We start from the raw sequence: 20365 nt of genomic DNA, 5'->3' as shown, positions 1-20365 counted from the left end.
CCCCAGACCTGAATCCAATTGAGCACATATGGGACATCATGTCTCGCTCCATCCACCAACGCCACGTTGCACCACAGACTGTCCAGGAGTTGGCGGATGCTTTAGTCCAGGTCTGGGAGGAGATCCCTCAGGAGACCACCCGCCACCTCATCAGGAGCATGCCCAGGCGTTGTAGGCAGGTCATACAGGCACGTGGAGGCCACACACACTACTGAGCCTCATTTTGACTTGTTTTAAGGACATTACATCAAAGTTGGATCAGCCTGTAGTGTGGTTTTCCACTTTAATTTTGAGTGTGACTCCAAATCCAGACCTCCATGGGTTGATAAATTTGATTTCCATTGATCATTTTTGTGTGATTTTGTTGTCAGCACAATCAACTATGTAAAGAAAAAAATATTTAATAAGAATATTTCATTAATTCAGATCTAGGATGTGTTATTTTAGTGTTCCCTTTATTTCTTTTTTTGAGCAGTGTAATTCAAGGCCTACCTTCAAACTTAGTGCCTCTTTGTTTGACATGATGGGATAATCAAAAGAAATCAGCCAAGACCTCAGAAAAAAATTGTAGACCTCCACAAGTCTGGTTCATCATTGGGAGCAATTTCCAAATGCCTGAAGGTACCACGTTCATCTGTACAAACAATAGTACACAAGTATAAACACCATGGGACCACTGCTCAGGAAGGAGACGCGTTCTGTTTCCTAGAGATGAACGTACTTTGGTGCCAAAAGTGCAAATCAATCCCAGAACAACAGCAAAGGACCTTGTGAAGATGCTGGAGAAACAGGTACAAAAGTATCTATATCCACAGTTAAATGACTCCAATAATGACATAACCTGAAAGTCCGCTCAACAAGGAAGAAGCCACTGCTCCAAAACCGCCATAAAAAAGCCAGAATATGGTTTGCAACTGCACATGGGGACAAAGATCGTACTTTTTGGAGAAATGTCCTCTGGTCTGATGAAACAAAAATATAACTGCTTGGCCATAATAACCATCGTTATGTTTGGAGGAAAAAGGGGGATGCTTGCAAGCCGAAGATCCCCATCCCAACCATGAAGCACTGGGGTGGCAGCATCATGTTGTGTGGGTGCTTTACTGCAGGAGGGACTGGTGCGCTTCACAAAATAGATAACATCACGAGGAAAGAAAATTATGTGGATATATTGAAGCAACATGTCAAGACATCAGTCAGGAAGTTAAAGCTTGGTCGCAAATTGGTCTTCCAAATGGACAATGACCCCAAGCATACTTCCAAAGTTGTGGAAAATGGCTACATGACAACAAAGTCAAGGTATTGGAGTGGCCATCACAAAGCCCTGACCTCATCCTATAGGAAATTTGTGGGCAGAACTGACAAAGCGTGTGCGAGCAAGGAGGCCTATAAACCTGACTCAGTTACAACAGCTCTGTCAGGATGAATGGAACAAAATTCACCCAACTTATTGTGGGAAGCTTGTGGAAGGCTACCCGAAACGTTTGCCCCAAGTTGAACAATTTAAAGGCAATGCTACAAAATACTAATTGAGTGTATGTACACTTCTGAACCACTTGGAATGTGATGAAAGAAATAAAAGCTGAAAGAAATAATTCTCTCTACTATTATTCTGACATTTCACATTCTTAAAATAAACTGGTGATCCTAACTGACCTAAGACAGGGTATTTTTTACTGGGATTAAATGTCAGGAATTGTGAAAAACTGAGTTTAAATGTATTTGGCTAAGGTGAATGTAAATCTCCGACTTTGTAGATTGGGTCTTAGTACCTGGAGGACCGGGCAGTCCAGGATTGCCCTTGGGGCCTTGACCTCCGAGAATTCCTCCGGGAGGCCCTGGGGAGCCTGGACGACCCGGCGGACCTGAGGGACCAGGGAAACCTGCACACACACAAACTTTAGAATCTAAAATGCTTACATATGTAGACACTAAACAAACACATAGACATAAATTAAATGTCCTGTACCCTGTCCTAAGGAGAAAATATGAAATGAGTGACATACAGAAGGGGACTTTAGGGATCCATTACCTGGGCCACCCAGTGGTCCACGGGCTCCGTGGACACCAGGCTGTCCTGGTGAGCCTCTGGGTCCTGGGCTCCCTGGATCTCCTGGGTCTCCCTTTGGATCTATAGAGTGTGAAAAAGATCAATTAGGGTTGCACATTTCTAGTCACTTTCCCAGAAATTCCGGTTGGGAGGTTCCCAGAATCGGGAGGAAATAAGGACATCTGTAATCCTCCAACAAGGATTTCTGGAAAAGTTACCGGAATTTTGCAACCCTAGTGCCAATCACACCTGCACATACCTTCTAGGAGTGTGAATCACTGCCCCAACACAAACGTCACATTTGGAAGTGAACACAAATACAGAAAACAACAGCAGCAGCAGCCTGACTGGGAACAACAGCAGCAGCCTGACTGACTGACTGGCTGGGAACAACAGCAGCAGCCTGACTGACTGACTGGCTGGGAACAACAGCAGCAGCCTGACTGACTGACTGGCTGGGAACAACAGCAGCAGCCTGACTGACTGACTGACTGGGAACAACAGCAGCCTGACTGACTGACTGACTGACTGGCTGGGAACAACAGCAGCCTGACTGACTGACTGACTGACTGACTGGGAACAACAGCAGCCTGACTGACTGACTGACTGACTGACTGGCTGGGAACAACAGCAGCAGCCTGACTGACTGACTGGCTGGGAACAACAGCAGCAGCCTGACTGACTGACTGGCTGACTGGCTGGGAACAACAGCAGCAGCCTGACTGACTGACTGGCTGGGAACAACAGCAGCAGCCTGACTGACTGACTGACTGACTGAGAACAGCAGCAGCCTGACTGACTGACTGAGAACAGCAGCAGCAGCCTGACTGACTGACTGACTGACTGGGAACAACAGCAGCAGCCTGACTGACTGACTGACTGGGAACAACAGCAGCAGCCTGACTGACTGACTGACTGAGAACAGCAGCAGCCTGCCTGACTGACTGACTGACTGAGAACAGCAGCAGCCTGACTGACTGACTGACTGAGAACAGCAGCAGCCTGACTGACTGACTGGGAACAACAGCAGCAGCCTGACTGACTGACTGACTGAGAACAGCAGCAGCCTGACTGACTGAGAACAGCAGCAGCCTGACTGACTGAGAACAGCAGCAGCCTGACTGACTGACTGACTGACTGACTGGGAACAACAGCAGCAGCCTGACTGACTGACTGACTGGGAACAATAGCAGCAGCCTGACTGACTGACTGGGAACAATAGCAGCAGCCTGACTGACTGACTGACAGACTGACAACAACAGCAGCAGCCTGACTGACTGACTGGGAACAACAGCAGCAGCCTGACTGACTGACTGACAACAGCAGCAGCCTGACTGACTGACTGACAACAGCAGCAGCAGCCTGACTGACTGACAGACTGACAACAACAGCAGCAGCCTGACTGACTGACTGGGAACAACAGCAGCAGCCTGACTGACTGACAACAGCAGCAGCCTGACTGACTGACAGACTGAGAACAGCAGCAATTTACTGACAACAACAGCAGCGGATTGGAAAGAGTTAAGAGCTGACCTGGGAAGGCATCTCATCTTCCCCCAGGACATTGTTAGCACAACATTCAGACCAGACCTGCCAGTCTGGTCAAGGAGCACCAACATCTAAATGGCCATGCTAATGACTCCACAGGAGGAGAGCATTAAGGAAGCCTACGAAAGGAAGCTGTTGACGTGCCAGACACTCGTGGATGAATGCACTGACAAGGGATGGAAGGCCAAGTGTCTACCAGTAGAAGGACACTAAGGATTCTATGAGTAAAGGGAGCACAGCGTTAGAAGATCTGTTGCATAGCTAGGCAGGAGGCAGAGAGGGCATGGTAATGGCTGGAGGAGCAGTTGGCAAGCCACCTGGCTCAGATGGGGCCTGATCGACCCGATCGGTGCACCCTTCAGAAGGTATAGTGAGCAGCGCCAAAACACCTAATGCATTGGGGACCTCACCTGAGCATAAGACTTTTTGCAGCTATCCTCTGTGTGCAGGTAAAGTACGGCAAGCTAGCCATAGCATATTCAGTTAATATCCCTGAATATCATATGTGACCTGAAGTTACTCCTATTCTAATGACTCAGCATCACACTCTGGACAAGAGCAGTACCAGGATCATGGGAGAACATAAACACAAATTAATAAACAGGAGAGATACGGTCATGATACATACATAGCACACAGTTCTGTCATGCTGCCCTCTTAGAAAAAAAGGGTTCCAAAAGGGTTCTTCGGCTGTCCCCATAGGAGAACCCTTTTTGGTTCCAGGGAGAACACTTTTTGGTCCTACATGGAAAGGGTTCTACATAGAACCCAAAAGGGTTCTTCAAAGGGTTGTCCTATGGGGACAGTCGAATAACCTTTTTAGGTTCTAGATAGCATAGTTTTCCTAAGAGTGTACTGTGCACTGATGTGACTTCTAAACTGTACGGGCTAGAATCCCCATTGGAAGTGAGTATTTATTTAGTAACTTTTTTATCTGGTAGATCCGGGAGTCCTAAACATCCTGTATCCTGTTGTCATCATCTCAAAACTGTAATAGTGTTGTTTGTGTTTGTTCACTCAGTTGGAAATGTGTCCAAATGTAGCGCCCCAGATACTCTGGCTCTAGCCAAGCGGAGTGTAGAGCTCTGTATGGGGAATAAGGAGCCATGCTGTCAGCAGACGTTGTATTGTGATCACCTAAGGTTCTGCATTCTCCTGGAGGACCCGGTGGCCCAGGTAGTCCTGGTTGTCCTATAGAGTCTCCTGGGTCACCTGCAGAATAGGGTCAGGGGTTTGAGTGTCAGGATACAGAGAAGATATTAGTCGTAATTACAGCACTTTCACTCTGATAATAACCCACGTTTTGGAATCCTCTCTTCTTGTCCCTTTATGACCTCCCCTTCCTCTCTTCCTGTCCCTTTATGACCCCCCCCTTCCTCTCTTCCTGTCCCTTTATGACCTCCCCTTCCTCTCTTCCTGTCCCTTTATGACCTCCCCTTCCTCTCTTCCTGTCCCTTTATGACCTCCCCTTCCTCTCTTCCTGTCCCTTAATGACCTCCCCTTCCTCTCTTCCTGTCCCTTTATGACCTCCCCTTCCTCTCTTCCTGTCCCTTTATGACCTCCCCTTCCTCTCTTCCTGTCCCTTTATGACCTCCACTTCCTCTCTTCCTGTCCATTTATGACCTCCCCTTCCTCTCTTCCTGTCCCTTTATGACCTCCCCTTCCTCTCTTCCTGTCCCTTTATGACCTCCCCTTCCTCTCTTCCTGTCCCTTTATGACCTCCCCTTCCTCTCTTCCTGTCCCTTTATGACCTCCCCTTCCTCTCTTCCTGTCCCTTTATGACCTCCCCTTCCTCTCTTCCTGTCCCTTTAAGTTCCCCTTATCATGTTTGTGTGTATTTTCTGTTGTCTCTCTACTCACCCTGTAAGCCTGTCATTCCTGGAAGGCCTGGGTTCCCAGGAGGGCCCGTGTGCCCAGGGTCCCCCTGCAAGGGGGATAAACCAACAGTCACTGGCATAGCAACACACAGTAACACCCACTGGCATAGCATCACACAGTAACACCCACTGGCATAGCAACACACAGTAACACCAACACACCAAGATACTCACACATAAACATCCTGTGTCTTAACAAAGACATCTGTTCCTACATTACTTCCAAGACCACTTACTTGGGAAGGAATATATTCTCAACTTAAATACATACAGACATACTGCACCTCATTTATCAATCTTGAGCAGCATTCATTTGTCTGGAAACCATTCATAATAGCAATTTTTACCAAAGTTTTAGTAGTTTAATGAGGTAAACAAAGAACATCTAAGATGTAGTGATGAGTATCAGTAATGAAGTACCTTATCACCGACTGGTCCAGGGAAACCAACTATACCACTCAAGCCTTTAGGTCCTCGAGGTCCGGGGGGTCCAGGGGGACCAGGTCTGCCAGGTTGTCCTGGGAGCCCTTTCTCATATCCAGGAGGACCATCCTGTCCATTCCCCCCTGGTTTACCTGGTGACCCACTTGAGCCCTTGGAACCTGAGAAGAAAGAACAGTGCATTGTTTATCCATGTATTATTAGAGAATCAAAAATACAGTCCCGCCGTCTACCACCTGCTAAAATACAGTCCCACCGTCTACCACCTGCTAAAATACAGTCCCACCGTCTACCACCTGCTAAAATACAGTCCCACCGTCTACCATCTGCTAAAATACAGTCCCACCGTCTACCACCTGCTAAAATACAGTCCCACCGTCTACCACCTGCTAAAATACAGTCCCACCGTCTACCACCTGCTAAAATACAGTCCCACCGTCTACCACCTGCTAAAATACAGTCCCACCGTCTACCACCTGCTAAAATACAGTCCCACCGTCTACCACCTGCTAAAATACAGTCCCACCGTCTACCACCTGCTAAAATACAGTCCCACCGTCTACCACCTGCTAAAATACAGTCCCACCGTCTACCACCTGCTAAAATACAGTCCCACCGTCTACCACCTGCTAAAATACAGTCCCACCGTCTACCACCTGCTAAAATACAGTCCCACCGTCTACCACCTGCTAAAATACAGTCCCACCGTCTACCACCTGCTAAAATACAGTCCCACCGTCTACCACCTGCTAAAATACAGTCCCACCGTCTACCACCTGCTAAAATACAGTCCCACCGTCTACCACCTGCTAAAATACAGTCCCACCGTCTACCACCTGCTAAAATACAGTCCCACCGTCTACCACCTGCTAAAATACAGTCCCACCGTCTACCACCTGCTAAAATACAGTCCCTCCGTCTACCACCTGCTAAAATAGTCCCACCGTCTACCACCTGCTAAAATACAGTCCCACCGTCTACCACCTGCTAAAATACAGTCCCACCGTCTACCACCTGCTAAAATACAGTCCCACCGTCTACCACCTGCTAAAATACAGTCCCACCGTCTACCACCTGCTAAAATACAGTCCCACCGTCTACCACCTGCTAAAATACAGTCCCACCGTCTACCACCTGCTAAAATACAGTCCCGCCATCTTCCACCTGCTAAAATACAGTCCCACCGTCTACCACCTGCTAAAATACAGTCCCACCGTCTACCACCTGCTAAAATAGTCCCACCGTCTGCCACCTGCTAAAATACAGTCCCACCGTCTACCACCTGCTAAAATACAGTCCCACCATCTACCACCTGCTAAAATACAGTCCCACCGTCTACCACCTGCTAAAATAGTCCCACCGTCTGCCACCTGCTAAAATACAGTCCCACCGTCTACCACCTGCTAAAATACAGTCTCACCGTCTACCACCTGCTAAAATACAGTCCCACCGTCTACCACCTGCTAAAATACAGTCCCACCGTCTACCACCTGCTAAAATACAGTCCCACCGTCTACCACCTGCTAAAATACAGTCCCACCATCTACCACCTGCTAAAATACAGTCCCACCGTCTACCACCTGCTAAAATACAGTCCCAACGTCTACCACCTGCTAAAATACAGTCCCACCGTCTACCACCTGCTAAAATACAGTCCCACCGTCTACCACCTGCTAAAATACAGTCCCACCGTCTACCACCTGCTAAAATAGTCCCACCGTCTACCACCTGCTAAAATACAGTCCCAACGTCTACCACCTGCTAAAATACAGTCCCACCGTCTACCACCTGCTAAAATACAGTCCCACCGTCTACCACCTGCTAAAATACAGTCCCAACGTCTACCACCTGCTAAAATACAGTCCCACCGTCTACCACCTGCTAAAATACAGTCCCACCGTCTACCACCTGCTAAAATACAGTCCCACCGTCTACCACCTGCATCCTCTTATATTAGTTTGAAGTATTTAAAAAAAAAAAAAAACCTAGTCCAACATCTATTACCAAAGCAGAACTGATCTGTTTTAACACAGTTGCATGGTGCTACTGCGAACCCTTTTCTCTGAAAAAAGGGTTCCAAAAAGGTTTATTGGGTGTCCAAACAGGAGAACCCTTTTTTTAGTTCTAAGTACAATTTTCCATATAGAACCCTCTGAGTTCTATATGGAACTCAAAAGGGTTCTACTTGGAACCAAAACGGGTTCTTCAAAGGGTTCTCCTATGGGGACAGCCAGATTTCGGGTTCTAGAGAGCACCTTGTTTTGTAAGAGTGTGCAGAGGGGGTTGTGTTGTGTCTCTCTCACCTCTGGCTCCAGTGAAGCCATCCTCTCCTGGTGGTCCTTCAGAGCCCTTCTGTCCTTTAACGGTTATGACTCCTACTGGGCCAGGACTTCCGGGGGGACCTCTATGACCTGGGGACATTCTACACTCTGTCAACGTGTAATATACTGAACAATATAATATACTACACTATGTGTACATATAAGTACAACATATATAATACTGTGAATGCAACAACAACGGGTGATATGGCGTTCTATGCAGAAACAGTCTACGGCGAGGGACAGCACACTGAAATAGTAATGTTATGCAAAGTATGCAGAGAGGAAATCATGCACATAGTCATGAAGAGAGATAGGATACTGTAAACAAGGAAGTATACAACAGAGAGAATAGTTTTCTAAATTCACTGAAATGACACTCCACATAAGGAGAGTAATTACAAATACTTCTAAGGAAGGTTGACTGTCTGTGTGCAGATACCAAAGGTAAACACAAAATACTATGTATGTATTTTATCATGTGGATGCTGCAATGTGCATACACTGTAATGTACAGTTTGTACCTTTGGCTCCTTTGTACCCCTGGTCTCCATCTTGACCGTCACGTCCTGTGAAACCCCTCTCCCCTTGCCTCCCGCGGGATCCTGGGTTTCCAGGCCGACCCGGTTTACCAGGAATAGCCGATCCATCTCTACCAGGATATCCCCTGGGCCCTGGGAAAGATGACATCATTGGGAATAGTTGTCATAGGATAATAATAAAGATAGTTCATTGGCTGGGTCATGTTCATTAGGGCTGAAAAATATTTTGCAATGGAAAAACAATTTGTGTTTCTTATTGATGCCTAATGAACACGGTCCTGGTATACTTTGTACTCAAAATGGGATATCAGAGTTGTGTACGTCTATTTTGCAGGCTGTCTATTTTGAGGCAGGCGATACCCAAAACCTGGCATCCATATTTATATATCCTTATCCCAATTCAAATGATTCAATTCAAAGTGCGAACAGAGAATCACGTAAATGTCATAACTTTACAGTGCCTTTGGAAAGTTTTCAGACCGTTGACTTTTTCCACATTTTGTTACGTTACAGCCTTATTCTAAAATGGATTAAATAAATACAAAGCCAAAGCAATCTACACACAATACCACATAATGACATCACAATACCACATAATGACATCACAATACCCCATAATGACATCACAATACTCCATAATGACATCACAATACCTCATAATGACATCACAATACCTCATAATGACAGTGAAAAAAGGGTGTTAGAAATTTGGGCAAATCTATTCAAATGAAAAAACAGAAATACCTTATTTACATAAGTATTCAGATCATTTGCTATGAGACTCGAAGTTGAGCTCAGGTGCATCCTGTTTCCATTGATCATCCTTGAGATGTTTCTACAACTTCATTGGAGTCCACCTGTGGTAAAGTCAATTGATTGGACATGATTTGGAAAGGCACACACATGTGTATATAAGGTTCCACAGATGAAAGTGCATGTCAGCGCAAAAACCAAGCCATGAGGTTGAAGGAATTGTCCGTAGGGCTACGAGACAGGATTGTGTCGAGGCACAGATCTGGGGAAGGGTACAAAAAACATTCTGCCGCATTGAAGGTCCCCAAGAACCAGTGGTGTAAAGTACTTAAGTAAACATACTTTAAAGTACTACTCAAGTGTTTTTTGGGGTGTACTTTATATCTGTACTTTAGTATTTATATTTTTGACAACTTTTAATTCACTACATTCCTAAAGAAAATTATGTACTTTTTACTCCATACATTTTACCTGACACCCAAAAGTACTTGTTAGCAGGACAGGAAAATGGTCCAATTCACGCACTTATCAAGAGAACATCCCTGGTCATCCCTACTGCCTCTGATCTGGTAGACTCACTAAACATACATGCTTAATTTGTAAATGATGTCTGAGTGTTGGAGTGTGCACCTGGCTTTCTGTAAATTTAGTTTGGTTTGCTTAATATAATGAAAGTGAAATTATTTATACTTATACTTTTGATACTTAAGTATATTTAAAACCAAATACTTTAGACTTTTACTCAAGTAGTATTTTACTGGGTGACTTTCACTTTTACTTGAGTCATTTTCATTTAAGGTATTTTTTAATTTCTCAAGTATGAAAATGGGGTACTTTTTCCACCACTGCCAAGAACACAGTGTCCTCCATCATTCTTAAATTGAAGAAGTTTGGAACCATCAAGGGCTGGCCGCCCAGCCAAACTGAGCAATCGGGGGAAAAGGGCTTTGGTCATGGAGGTGACCAAGAAACCGATGGTCACTCAGCTCTGGAGTTCCTCTGTGGACATGGGAGAACCTTCCAGAAGGACAACCATCTCTGCAGCCCTCCACCAATCAGGCCTTTATGGTAGAGTGGCCAGACGGAAGCCATTCTTCAAAAAGGCACATGACAGCCCACTTGGAGTTTGTCAAAAGGCATCTAAAGGACTCTCAGACCATGAGAAACAAGATTATCTGGTCTGATGAAACCAAGATTGAACTCTTTGGCCTGAATGCCAAGCGTCACGTCTCAAGGTCATCCCTACAGTGAAGCATGGTGGGGGCAGCATCATGCTGTGGGGATGTTTTACAGCTGCAGGGACTAGGAGACTAGTCAGTACTGAGGGAAAGCTGGAGGGAAGGTTCACCATCCAATAGGACAACAACCCTAAGCACACAGCCAGGACAACACAGGAGTGGCTTCGGGACAAGTCTCTGAAAGTCCTTGAGTGACCCAGCCAGAGCACGACCTGAAAATAGCTGTGCAGCAACGCTCCCCATCCAACCTGACAGAGCTTGAGAGGATCTGCAGAGAAGAATGGGAGAAATACAGATGCAACGTCATACCTAAGAAGAATAAAGGCTGTAATCACTGCCAAAGGTACTTCAACAAAGTACTGAGTAAAGGGTCTGAATACTTATGTAAATGTAATATTTCAGTTTAAAAAAAATAAAAAATTGGCAACAAAAAAATCCTGTCCGTTTTTGCTTTACCATTATGAGGTATTGTGATGTCATTATGGGGTATTGTGATGTCATTATGGGGTATTGTGATGTAATTATGGGGTATTGTGATGTCATTATGGGGTATTTTAAAACTATTTTATCCATTTTAGAATAAGGCTGTAGTGTATCAAAGTGTGTAAAAAGTCAGTGGGTCTGAATACTTTCCGAAGGCATTGTATTTTAGTCAACTGGGTGGGTGCTGAGACAAGCTGGAAACAAAAATAGCTTCTGTTTATTAAATATGTAACACAATAGTAAAAGCAACCAGCATATTATTTGACATTGCCTGTTGCTATGGTATGTTCAGATGATAATGATAATAACCATCATTATCAAAATTATAATTAATAATAGTGATAAAAATTGTAATAACAATATTGATAATAATAATATTGATGATAATAATAATAATAATAATAATAATAATTGGACCTGGCTCACCTTTGGTCCCTGTTACACCAGGGAAGCCCGGGACACCTGGTGACCCACTGAAACCTTTGGCACCAACGGGTCCCGGGGGACCAGGAGGCCCGGGGATCCCTACTGGTCCCTTCACTCCACGTCCAGGAGGACCCATAGCACCCTTACGTCCTTTATCACCACGGAAACCTAACAAGACACACCACTAAATGACTGAAAGTAGTACATGTCTTTTTAACTAAATGTGAGGTGGAGGACTGTTCAGAGCATATTGTACAATGGGAAGCTCTGTGCAGTGAGTATTGAAGTGCTTAGTAAATACTTTATCGATGCCATATTAATCTTTTCTAATTTATAGTTCCCTTAAAGTGTGACTGTTAAAACGACTATGAAACGATGACATGCTCTGGGGATAGTTCCAAAACCTAACCGATTCCTGATTTTATCTGTGTGTTAAACAGATCAAACACGAAAAGAACTGTACCGTGTGGTGGCTATTTTAGATCCTCACCCGATGGGCCCCTGACTCCTGGTGGTCCTGAGGCTCCCGGTGGGCCAACAGCTCCTTTCTCTCTACATTCTGTTGGCCCTGGAGGACCGTTCGGTCCTGGGTCCCCAGTGTCTCCTTTTGACCCCTTGTAACCCACACCTCCGTACGGGCCTGATCCCCCTGTTATGAAATCACCATATGGTTAGAGATGCAATGAGCCCCATCTTAGAGTCACTAAGAACAATGAAAGACTGTAAAGCATTCAATATACAGTACCTGTCAAAAGTTTGGACACACCTACTCCTTCAAGGTTTTTATTTTCTTCATTGTAGAATAATAGTGAGAACATCAAAACTATGAAATAACACGTATGGAATCATGTAGTAACCAAAAAAGTGTTAAACAAATCTAAATATATTTTATAATTCAGATTCTTCAAAGTAGCCACCCTTTGCCTTGATGACAGCTTTGCACACTCTTGGCATTCTCTCAACCAGCTTCACGAGGTAGTCACCTGGAATGCATTTAAATTAACAGGTGTGCCTTGTTAAAAGTTAATTTGTGGAATTTCTTTCCTTCTTAATGCATTTGAGCCAATCAGTTGTGTTGTGACAAGGTAGGGGTGGTATACAGAAGATAACCCTATTTGGTAAAAGACGAAGTCCATATAATGGCAAGAACAGCTCAAATAAGCAAAGAGAAACGACAGTCAATCATGACTTAAGACATGAAGGTCAGTCAATCCGGAACATTTCAAGAATTTTGAACGTTGCTTCAAGTGCAGTCGCAAAAAACATCAAGTGCTATGATGAAACTGGCTCTCATGAGGACCGCCACAGGAAAGGAAGATCCAGAGTTACATCTGCTGCAGAGGATAAGTTCATTAGAGTTACCAGCCCAAATAAAAACTTCACAGAGTACAAGTAACAGACACATCTCTAAAGCAACTGTTCAGAGGAGACTGCATGAATCAGACCTTCATGGTCGAATTGCTGCTAAGAAACCACTACTAAAGGACATCAACAAGAAGAAGACACTTTCTTGGGCCAAGAAACACAACCAATGGACATTAGACCGGTGGAAATCTGTCCTTTGGTTAGATGAGCCCAAATTTCAGATTTTTGGTTCCAACTGCCGTGTCTTTATGAGACGCAGAGTAGGTGAACAGATGATCTCCGCATGTGCGGTTCCCACTGTGAAGCATGGAGGAGGTGTGATGGTGTTAGGGTGCTTTTCTGGTGACACTGTCAGTGATTTATTTAGAATTCAAGGCACCACATCATTCTGCAGCGATATGCCATCCCATCTGGTTTGCATTTAGTGGGACTACCATTTGTTTTTCAACAGGACAACGACCCAAAACACACCTCCAGCCTGTGCAAGGGCTATTTGATCAAGAAGGAGAGTTATGGAGTGTTGCATCAGATGACCTGGCCTCCACAATCACCCAACCTCAATCCAGTTGAGATGGTTAGGGTTGAGTTGGACTGCAGAGCGAAGGAAAAGCAGCCAACAAGTGCTCAACATATGATGTAGCACTCCTTCAAGACTTTTGGAAAAGCATTACAGGTGAAGCTGATTGAGAGAGCTACTTTAAAAGAATCTCAAATATTAAATATATTTTGATTTGTTTAACACTTTTTTGCTTACTACATGATTCCATGTGTGTTATTTCATAGTGTTGATGACTTCACTCTAAAAATACTAAAGAAAGAAAAGTAAAGAAATAGTAAAGAAAAACCCTGGAATGAGTAGGTGTGTCCAAACTTCTGCCCGGTACTGTACATATACAGTAACAGTGTCTGGTGGGCCAATGCAATGTTCTTCCAATGTCCACTGCTCTATAATGGTCTCTATTTCACTGTGTTGACTACTAGATGTTAGGACAGTGAAATATTGTGTGTGTGTGTGTGTGTGTGTGTGTGTGTGTGTGTGTGTGTGTATATTAACAGTGAGTTAGATGCACCTGGAGGTCCAGGGATGCCTGGCAAACCAGGATCTCCCTTGGGTCCCAGTAACCCAGGTAGTCCAGGTGGACCCACGGGACCAGGTCCGGTGTTGAAGGTGTCTCCTGGAGGTCCCGGCCAGCCTGGAGAGCCTGGTGGTCCACGGAGTCCTGGTGGTCCGTCCAGGTTGATTCCAGGTTGACCAGGGTCACCGTTATCTCCAACACATCCTTGGTGTCCTGTTTGGGAAGAGGGATCCAGACATGAACCATCTAACTACTCAGACTCACTACAAACACTAACTCTCCAACCAGTCCCTTCAGTTATAACCCGTCTTAATTTTACTGTGTAAATATTACAGGCCCGAGGAATGACCACGGTCAAGTTGTGTCTCTTTTCAATATCGTCTGGATTAGAATTTCTGAGGTAGGAGTTTTACTGGAGTAGCACTGCTGAGGTAGGAGTAGCACTGCTGAGGTAGGAGTAGCACTGGAGTAGCACTGCTGAGGTAGGAGTAGCACTGCTGAGGTAGGAGTAGCACTGGAGTAGCACTGCTGAGGTAGGAGTAGCACTGGAGTAGCACTGCTGAGGTAGGAGTAGCACTGGAGTAGCACTGCTGTGGTAGGAGTAGCACTGCTGAGGTAGGAGTAGCACTGCTGAGGTAGGAGTAGCACTGCTGAGGTAGGAGTAGCACTGGAGTAGCACTGCTGAGGTAGGAGTAGCACTGGAGTAGCACTGCTGAGGTAGGAGTAGCACGGCTGAGGTAGGAGTAGCACTGGAGTAGCACGGCTGAGGTAGGAGTAGCACTGGAGTAGCACTGCTGTGGTAGGAGTAGCACGGCTGAGGTAGGAGTAGCACTGGAGTAGCACTGCTGAGGTAGGAGTAGCACTGCTGAGGTAGGAGTAGCACTGGAGTAGCACGGCTGAGGTAGGAGTAGCACTGGAGTAGCACTGCTGTGGTAGGAGTAGCACTGCTGTGGTAGGAGTAGCACTGCTGAGGTAGGAGTAGCACTGCTGAGGTAGGAGTAGCACTGGAGTAGCACGGCTGAGGTAGGAGTAGCACTGGAGTAGCACTGCTGAGGTTGGAGTAGCACTGCTGAGGTAGGAGTAGCACTGGAGTAGCACGGCTGAGGTAGGAGTAGCACGGCTGAGGTAGGAGTAGCACTGGAGTAGCACTGCTGAGGTAGGAGTAGCACGGCTGAGGTAGGAGTAGCACGGCTGAGGTAAGAGTAGCACGGCTGAGGTAGGAGTAGCACTGCTGAGGTAGGAGTAGCACTGCTGAGGTAGGAGTAGCACTGGAGTAGCACTGCTGAGGTAGGAGTAGCACTGGAGTAGCACTGCTGAGGTAGGAGTAGCACTGCTGAGGTAGGAGTAGCACTGCTGAGGTAGGAGTAGCACGGCTGAGGTAGGAGTAGCACTGCCCTCTACTGGACGTATGGCGGAACCTAGCCAGGTCCAATCCATTTCATAAAGATAGAATGCAACGCTGGTTTGATTTTACCTTATCACTTATCACAGCCTTATCTGCCTAACAAATGAACCCACTGACCAACAAACACACCAACCAGCCATCCAACTAAACTCTGTCTATTAATGACATAAAAGCTAATTTACAAAATAAACCCAGAACACAATGTCATTCATTTGGAATGGATAACATCGCTTGGTCAATTGTGGGCCTCCCGGTCGCGGCAGATCCTGGACTCGAACCAGGATCTCTAGTAGCACAGCTAGCGCTGCGATGCAGTGCCTTAGACCACTGAGCCACTCAGGAGGCCCCATGTACAAAGTGTGATGATTCCTTCCAAACCGTCATTACCTGGTGGTCCAGTTCCTCCATCTGTCCCGTCATCTCCTCTCATGCCTTGAGGTCCAAGGGAACCTGTGGGGCCTGGGAAACCAAGTGGTCCTGGTGGCCCAGGATTCCCTGGGGAGAGTCAATCAGAACAGGTTGATCAGTCAGTGGCAATCAATATATCCCATGTCAATCAATCTATCACCACTGTCAATCAATCTATCACCATGTTCAATCAATATATCACCTATTAATCATATTTCAGACTCCCAAAGTATGCTTAAGAAAGCCTAAAAACACATACTGACACTGTTAAAGATGATGTGTGTATGTACAGTAGTTGCTTACCTGGGGGCCCAAGTAGACCCTTTAAGCCAGGTAGGCCAGGGTTGGAAGGGCCACAGGGCAGAACCTCGCCTGGTGATGCAAAGAAAAAGGTTTCCCTTCGGTAAAACAGATTTTGAGCTGAACTAGATTTGGCATGATTAAACACATATATGCAATAAATAGATAGAACGCATTTTGTTCAGTAAATATTAAATGACGTAATGTTAACCTAAGACTTTTACCACGGAGTAGATTTTCATTCAGGCGTTTCACTCTCTATCGGTCCTACCTAGAGGTCCAGGTTGTCCAGTTTGTCCAGGGGGACCTGGGAGGCCCGCATCCCCTGGGGGCCCTTGGTGGCCATGGCGGCCTGGAGCACCAGGGCCTGGGGGGCCCGGTCTGCCTGGGGGGCCTTCAGGACCATGGAGCCCTGGGTAGCCTTTGTCACCTACCAAGCCACCGTAACCGTCACCCTGACAGATGGCAAGTCATCACAAGTTGTCCCTCACAGGCTGATCTAAAGTCAGTTTTGTGTTTCCCCACTAATGATTTAGGTTGGGACTTGGGGAGGGCAAGCTGATCCTAGATCTGTACCTAGTGGAAGCCCGGAGCAGAAATCGTACACTGACAACACAGACAGACTGCAGATGCACTAACCCGCTGGGAACACACTGGTTGAAGCAACGTTGTTTCCACGTCATTTCAATGAAATTACATTGAACCAACGTGGAATAGACGTTGAATAGACGTTGAATTAACGTCTGTGCCCAGTGGGAATTGACTGTTACCCCAATATTATAGTGTAGAAATGTAGGAAATGATCCTAATGTCCCCCCACATTTCAAATCAAAATGACCCTGGGTGGATTAATGTTCCTCTGACAGACTAGCCCACTAAGTCACCGGGGGTCCGGGGTCTCCCACAGCGCCAGGGAAGCCATCGGATCCTGGTCGACCGGTGGCGCCATGCGGTCCGTTGGGGCCATTGAAGCCCGGGTCACCCTTCGCACCTGTCAATTAAAATGTCCAAAACAACAAGTTAGGTAATGTCAATGTATTACACCAAAATGCTAAAGGCACTGAAGAAGGTTGAGGGGTCATTTAAAAAGTGCATTTTACATTTCATGTAATTTGACAAACGTAATTTCAAACCAGCATGGGTGTTTCATTTGGAAAAGTATGACACAAGGTACGGGTTCAATTCCCACAGGGATCACATACACATACTAAATATCTCACTGTCCTGTCAGTGGTAGGTATTGGTGTGGTGTTCTATAGAGACTCGATCAGATCATCATTGCTGCTTAATAAATCCTGCAATCAGATTTCCATCATTATGTAATCAGACATGTTTTTTTTAAATATTTTTTGATAGTACCTTTATTTAACTAGGCAAGTCAGTTAAGAACAAATTCTTATTTTCAATGAGGGCCTAGGAACAGTGGGTTAACTGCCTGTTCAGGGGGAGAACGACAGATTTGTACCTTGTCAGCTCGGGGGTTTGAACTTGCAACCTACCGGTTACTAGTCCAACGCTCTAACCACTAGGCTACCCTGGCACCCCAATGTTAACTGGTTATATGTGCGTGTGTGTGTGTGTGTGTAAGTAAGGTTCAACATACACCTTCTGCCAACCTTTCTGTATAGTCTACACATACAGTTTGATGCATACTTGGATAAATCCCAAGGCATGCACCAACCAGAACGCAGTGCAACTGCCTCTACAACGCAATGATGCAAGGCAAACGCAGCGTTCCAATGGAAATGAGTGTACTTCTGGTGTACCAAAACGCAATGACGCTGATGGTCTGATCGAGGCGTAAGAGATTTTCTCACGTTGCCCGTTCTAATCTGGATCGCATCTTCCACTCACCTTTATAGTTGGTCACATAGGACTCTCCCTTCTGTCCCTTCACTCCATTGTAACCAGGCCTGCCTGGGTTGCCCTACAGGGGGAAGCATGTCCAGACAACATCACTGTAACCTGCCTGGGTTGACAGTCCAGACAACATCACTGTAACCTGTCTGGGTTGACAGTCCAGACAACATCACTGTAACCTGCCTGGGTTGACAGTCCAGACAACATCACTGTAAACCTGCCTGGGTTGCCCTACAGACAACATCACTGTAGCCTGCCTGGGTTGCCCTACAGTCCAGACAACATCACTGTAACCTGCCTGGGTTGCCCTACAGTCCAGACAACATCACTGTAACCTGCCTGGGTTGCCCTATAGTCCATACAACATCACTGTAACCTGCCTGGGTTACCCTACAGTCCATACAACATCACTGTAACCTGCCTGGGTTACCCTACAGTCCATACAACATCACTGTACCCTGCCTGGGTTGCCCTACAGTCCATACAACATCACTGTAACCTGCCTGCGTTTCCCTACAGTCCAGACAAAAAGTGTTTATAATTAGTTTCTATGTTCTACAATATGGATTAGCCTTACGTGGGATCCTTGTGAGCCAGGGTCCCCATTATATCCATGGTCACCTTTCTCTCCGCTGTGCCCTGGCAGCCCATCATAACCTAGGGGTCCGCGGGGGCCCGGAGGACCTGGGATCCCTCTGTGACCATTCTCGTACGTACACTCACACTCACCGTTGTAGCCTGAAGGATAGACGCAGACATGGTTAGTGTAATCACACGCAGACAGACATGCACAGACGCGCACACACACATACAAACACACACACTTAAGAAACAAGAGCATACAACCAACAGGTCCCAAGTGGCGCAGCGGTCTAAGGTACTGCATCTTAGTGCTAGAGGAGTCACTACAGACCCTAGTTTGATTCCAGGCTGTATCACAACCGGCCGTGATTGGGATTGACCCAGCGTCGTCCGGGTTAGGGTTTGGGATTGACCCAGCGTCGTCCGGGTTAGGGTTTGGGATTGACCCAGCGTCGTCCGGGTTAGGGTTTGGGATTGACCCAGCGTCGTCCGGGTTAGGGTTTGGGATTGACCCAGCGTCGTCCGGGTTAGGGTTTGGGATTGACCCAGCGTCGTCCGGGTTAGGGTTTGGGATTGACCCAGCGTCGTCCGGGTTAGGGTTTGGGATTGACCCAGCGTCGTCCGGGTTAGGGTTTGGCCGGGGTAGGCTGTCACTTTAAAATAACAATTTGCTCTTAACTGACTTGCCACGTTAAATACATCAAAATAAGTAAAGGTCATTCACCTTTTTCTCCTTTGTATCCCGTTAATCCTGGATATCCGGTATCGCCATCGTCTCCTCGTACACCCGGCTCACCAGGAACACAATAAATGCCTACAGGACATGATTGGCAAACGCCCCCCCCCCCCAAAATAAAAATGTATAATTAAAAACATAACTCCACTGATCATCAGTGCCAGTTACATCAGTGACTTCAGAAAATGGACTAACAACCTGAAACTTTGCATTGTGTCAGTCCAACATCTAGTCTGCATCCCAAACAGCACCATTCCATACTATTCCAGAGCATTACTATGTACCCTCTGGGCCCTAAAAGCAGGGCACTATATGAGAAACATAATGCTATTTGGGACGCTGCCCGAAGCAGTATTTGAAATATGTTGATAGTTTAATTCAGCAATAAGGCCCGAGGAGGTGTGGTGTATGGCCAATACACCACGGCTAAGGGCTGTTCTTAGGCACGAAGCAACAGACCGAAAGGCTCCTTAACAGCTTCTACCCCCAAGCCATAAGACCGCTGAACAATTAATAAAATGGCCATCGGACTATTACATCCCCCCCCCCCGCCCCCGCATTTGTTTTGTACACTGCTGCCACTCGCTGTTTATTATCTATGCATAGTCACTTCACCCCTACCTACATGTACAAATGACCTCTAACCTGTACCCCCACACATTGACTCTGTACCGGTACCCCCTGTATATAGCCTCGTTATTGTTATTTTATTGTGTTGCTTTTTACTTTAATTTATTGGGTAAATATTTTTCTTAACTCTTCTTGAACTGCACTGTTGGTTAAGGGCTTGTAAGAAAGCATTTCATGGTAAAGTCTACACTTGTTGTATTCGGTGCATGTGACGAATAAAGTTTGATTTGATTTGAGTCCCTAGATACAGTCCTTAGCCGTGGTACATTGGCAAATATACCACAAACCCCCAAGGTGCCTTACTGCTATTATAAACTGGTAACC

General features: G+C 46.0%; 1 protein-coding gene across 1 annotated transcript in view; it reads right to left on the bottom strand.

The window, feature by feature from the left end:
- LOC110508231 (uncharacterized) overlaps window positions 1-20365 on the bottom strand; it is a 67767-nt gene that overhangs the window by 13040 nt on the left and 34362 nt on the right. The window contains exons 21-37 of the mRNA XM_090225194.1: window positions 19400-19507; window positions 18671-18831; window positions 18088-18160; window positions 17118-17224; window positions 16505-16688; window positions 16237-16305; window positions 15913-16020; window positions 14115-14333; window positions 12170-12328; window positions 11680-11847; window positions 8762-8911; window positions 8220-8327; window positions 5896-6077; window positions 5459-5522; window positions 4736-4810; window positions 2033-2131; window positions 1773-1883 (exon numbers count right to left, since the gene is read on the bottom strand). Coding sequence (XP_090081320.1) covers window positions 1773-1883; window positions 2033-2131; window positions 4736-4810; window positions 5459-5522; window positions 5896-6077; window positions 8220-8327; window positions 8762-8911; window positions 11680-11847; window positions 12170-12328; window positions 14115-14333; window positions 15913-16020; window positions 16237-16305; window positions 16505-16688; window positions 17118-17224; window positions 18088-18160; window positions 18671-18831; window positions 19400-19507 — 2145 coding nt within the window. The remainder of the gene's footprint in view (window positions 1-1772; window positions 1884-2032; window positions 2132-4735; window positions 4811-5458; window positions 5523-5895; window positions 6078-8219; window positions 8328-8761; window positions 8912-11679; window positions 11848-12169; window positions 12329-14114; window positions 14334-15912; window positions 16021-16236; window positions 16306-16504; window positions 16689-17117; window positions 17225-18087; window positions 18161-18670; window positions 18832-19399; window positions 19508-20365) is intronic.

The sequence above is a fragment of the Oncorhynchus mykiss genome, chromosome 28 (assembly GCF_057628025.1).
Source record: "Oncorhynchus mykiss isolate SJ-2025 chromosome 28, ASM5762802v1, whole genome shotgun sequence".
Classification (NCBI taxonomy): Eukaryota; Metazoa; Chordata; class Actinopteri; order Salmoniformes; family Salmonidae; genus Oncorhynchus; species Oncorhynchus mykiss.
This window is presented reverse-complemented; position numbering and strand designations above follow the sequence as displayed.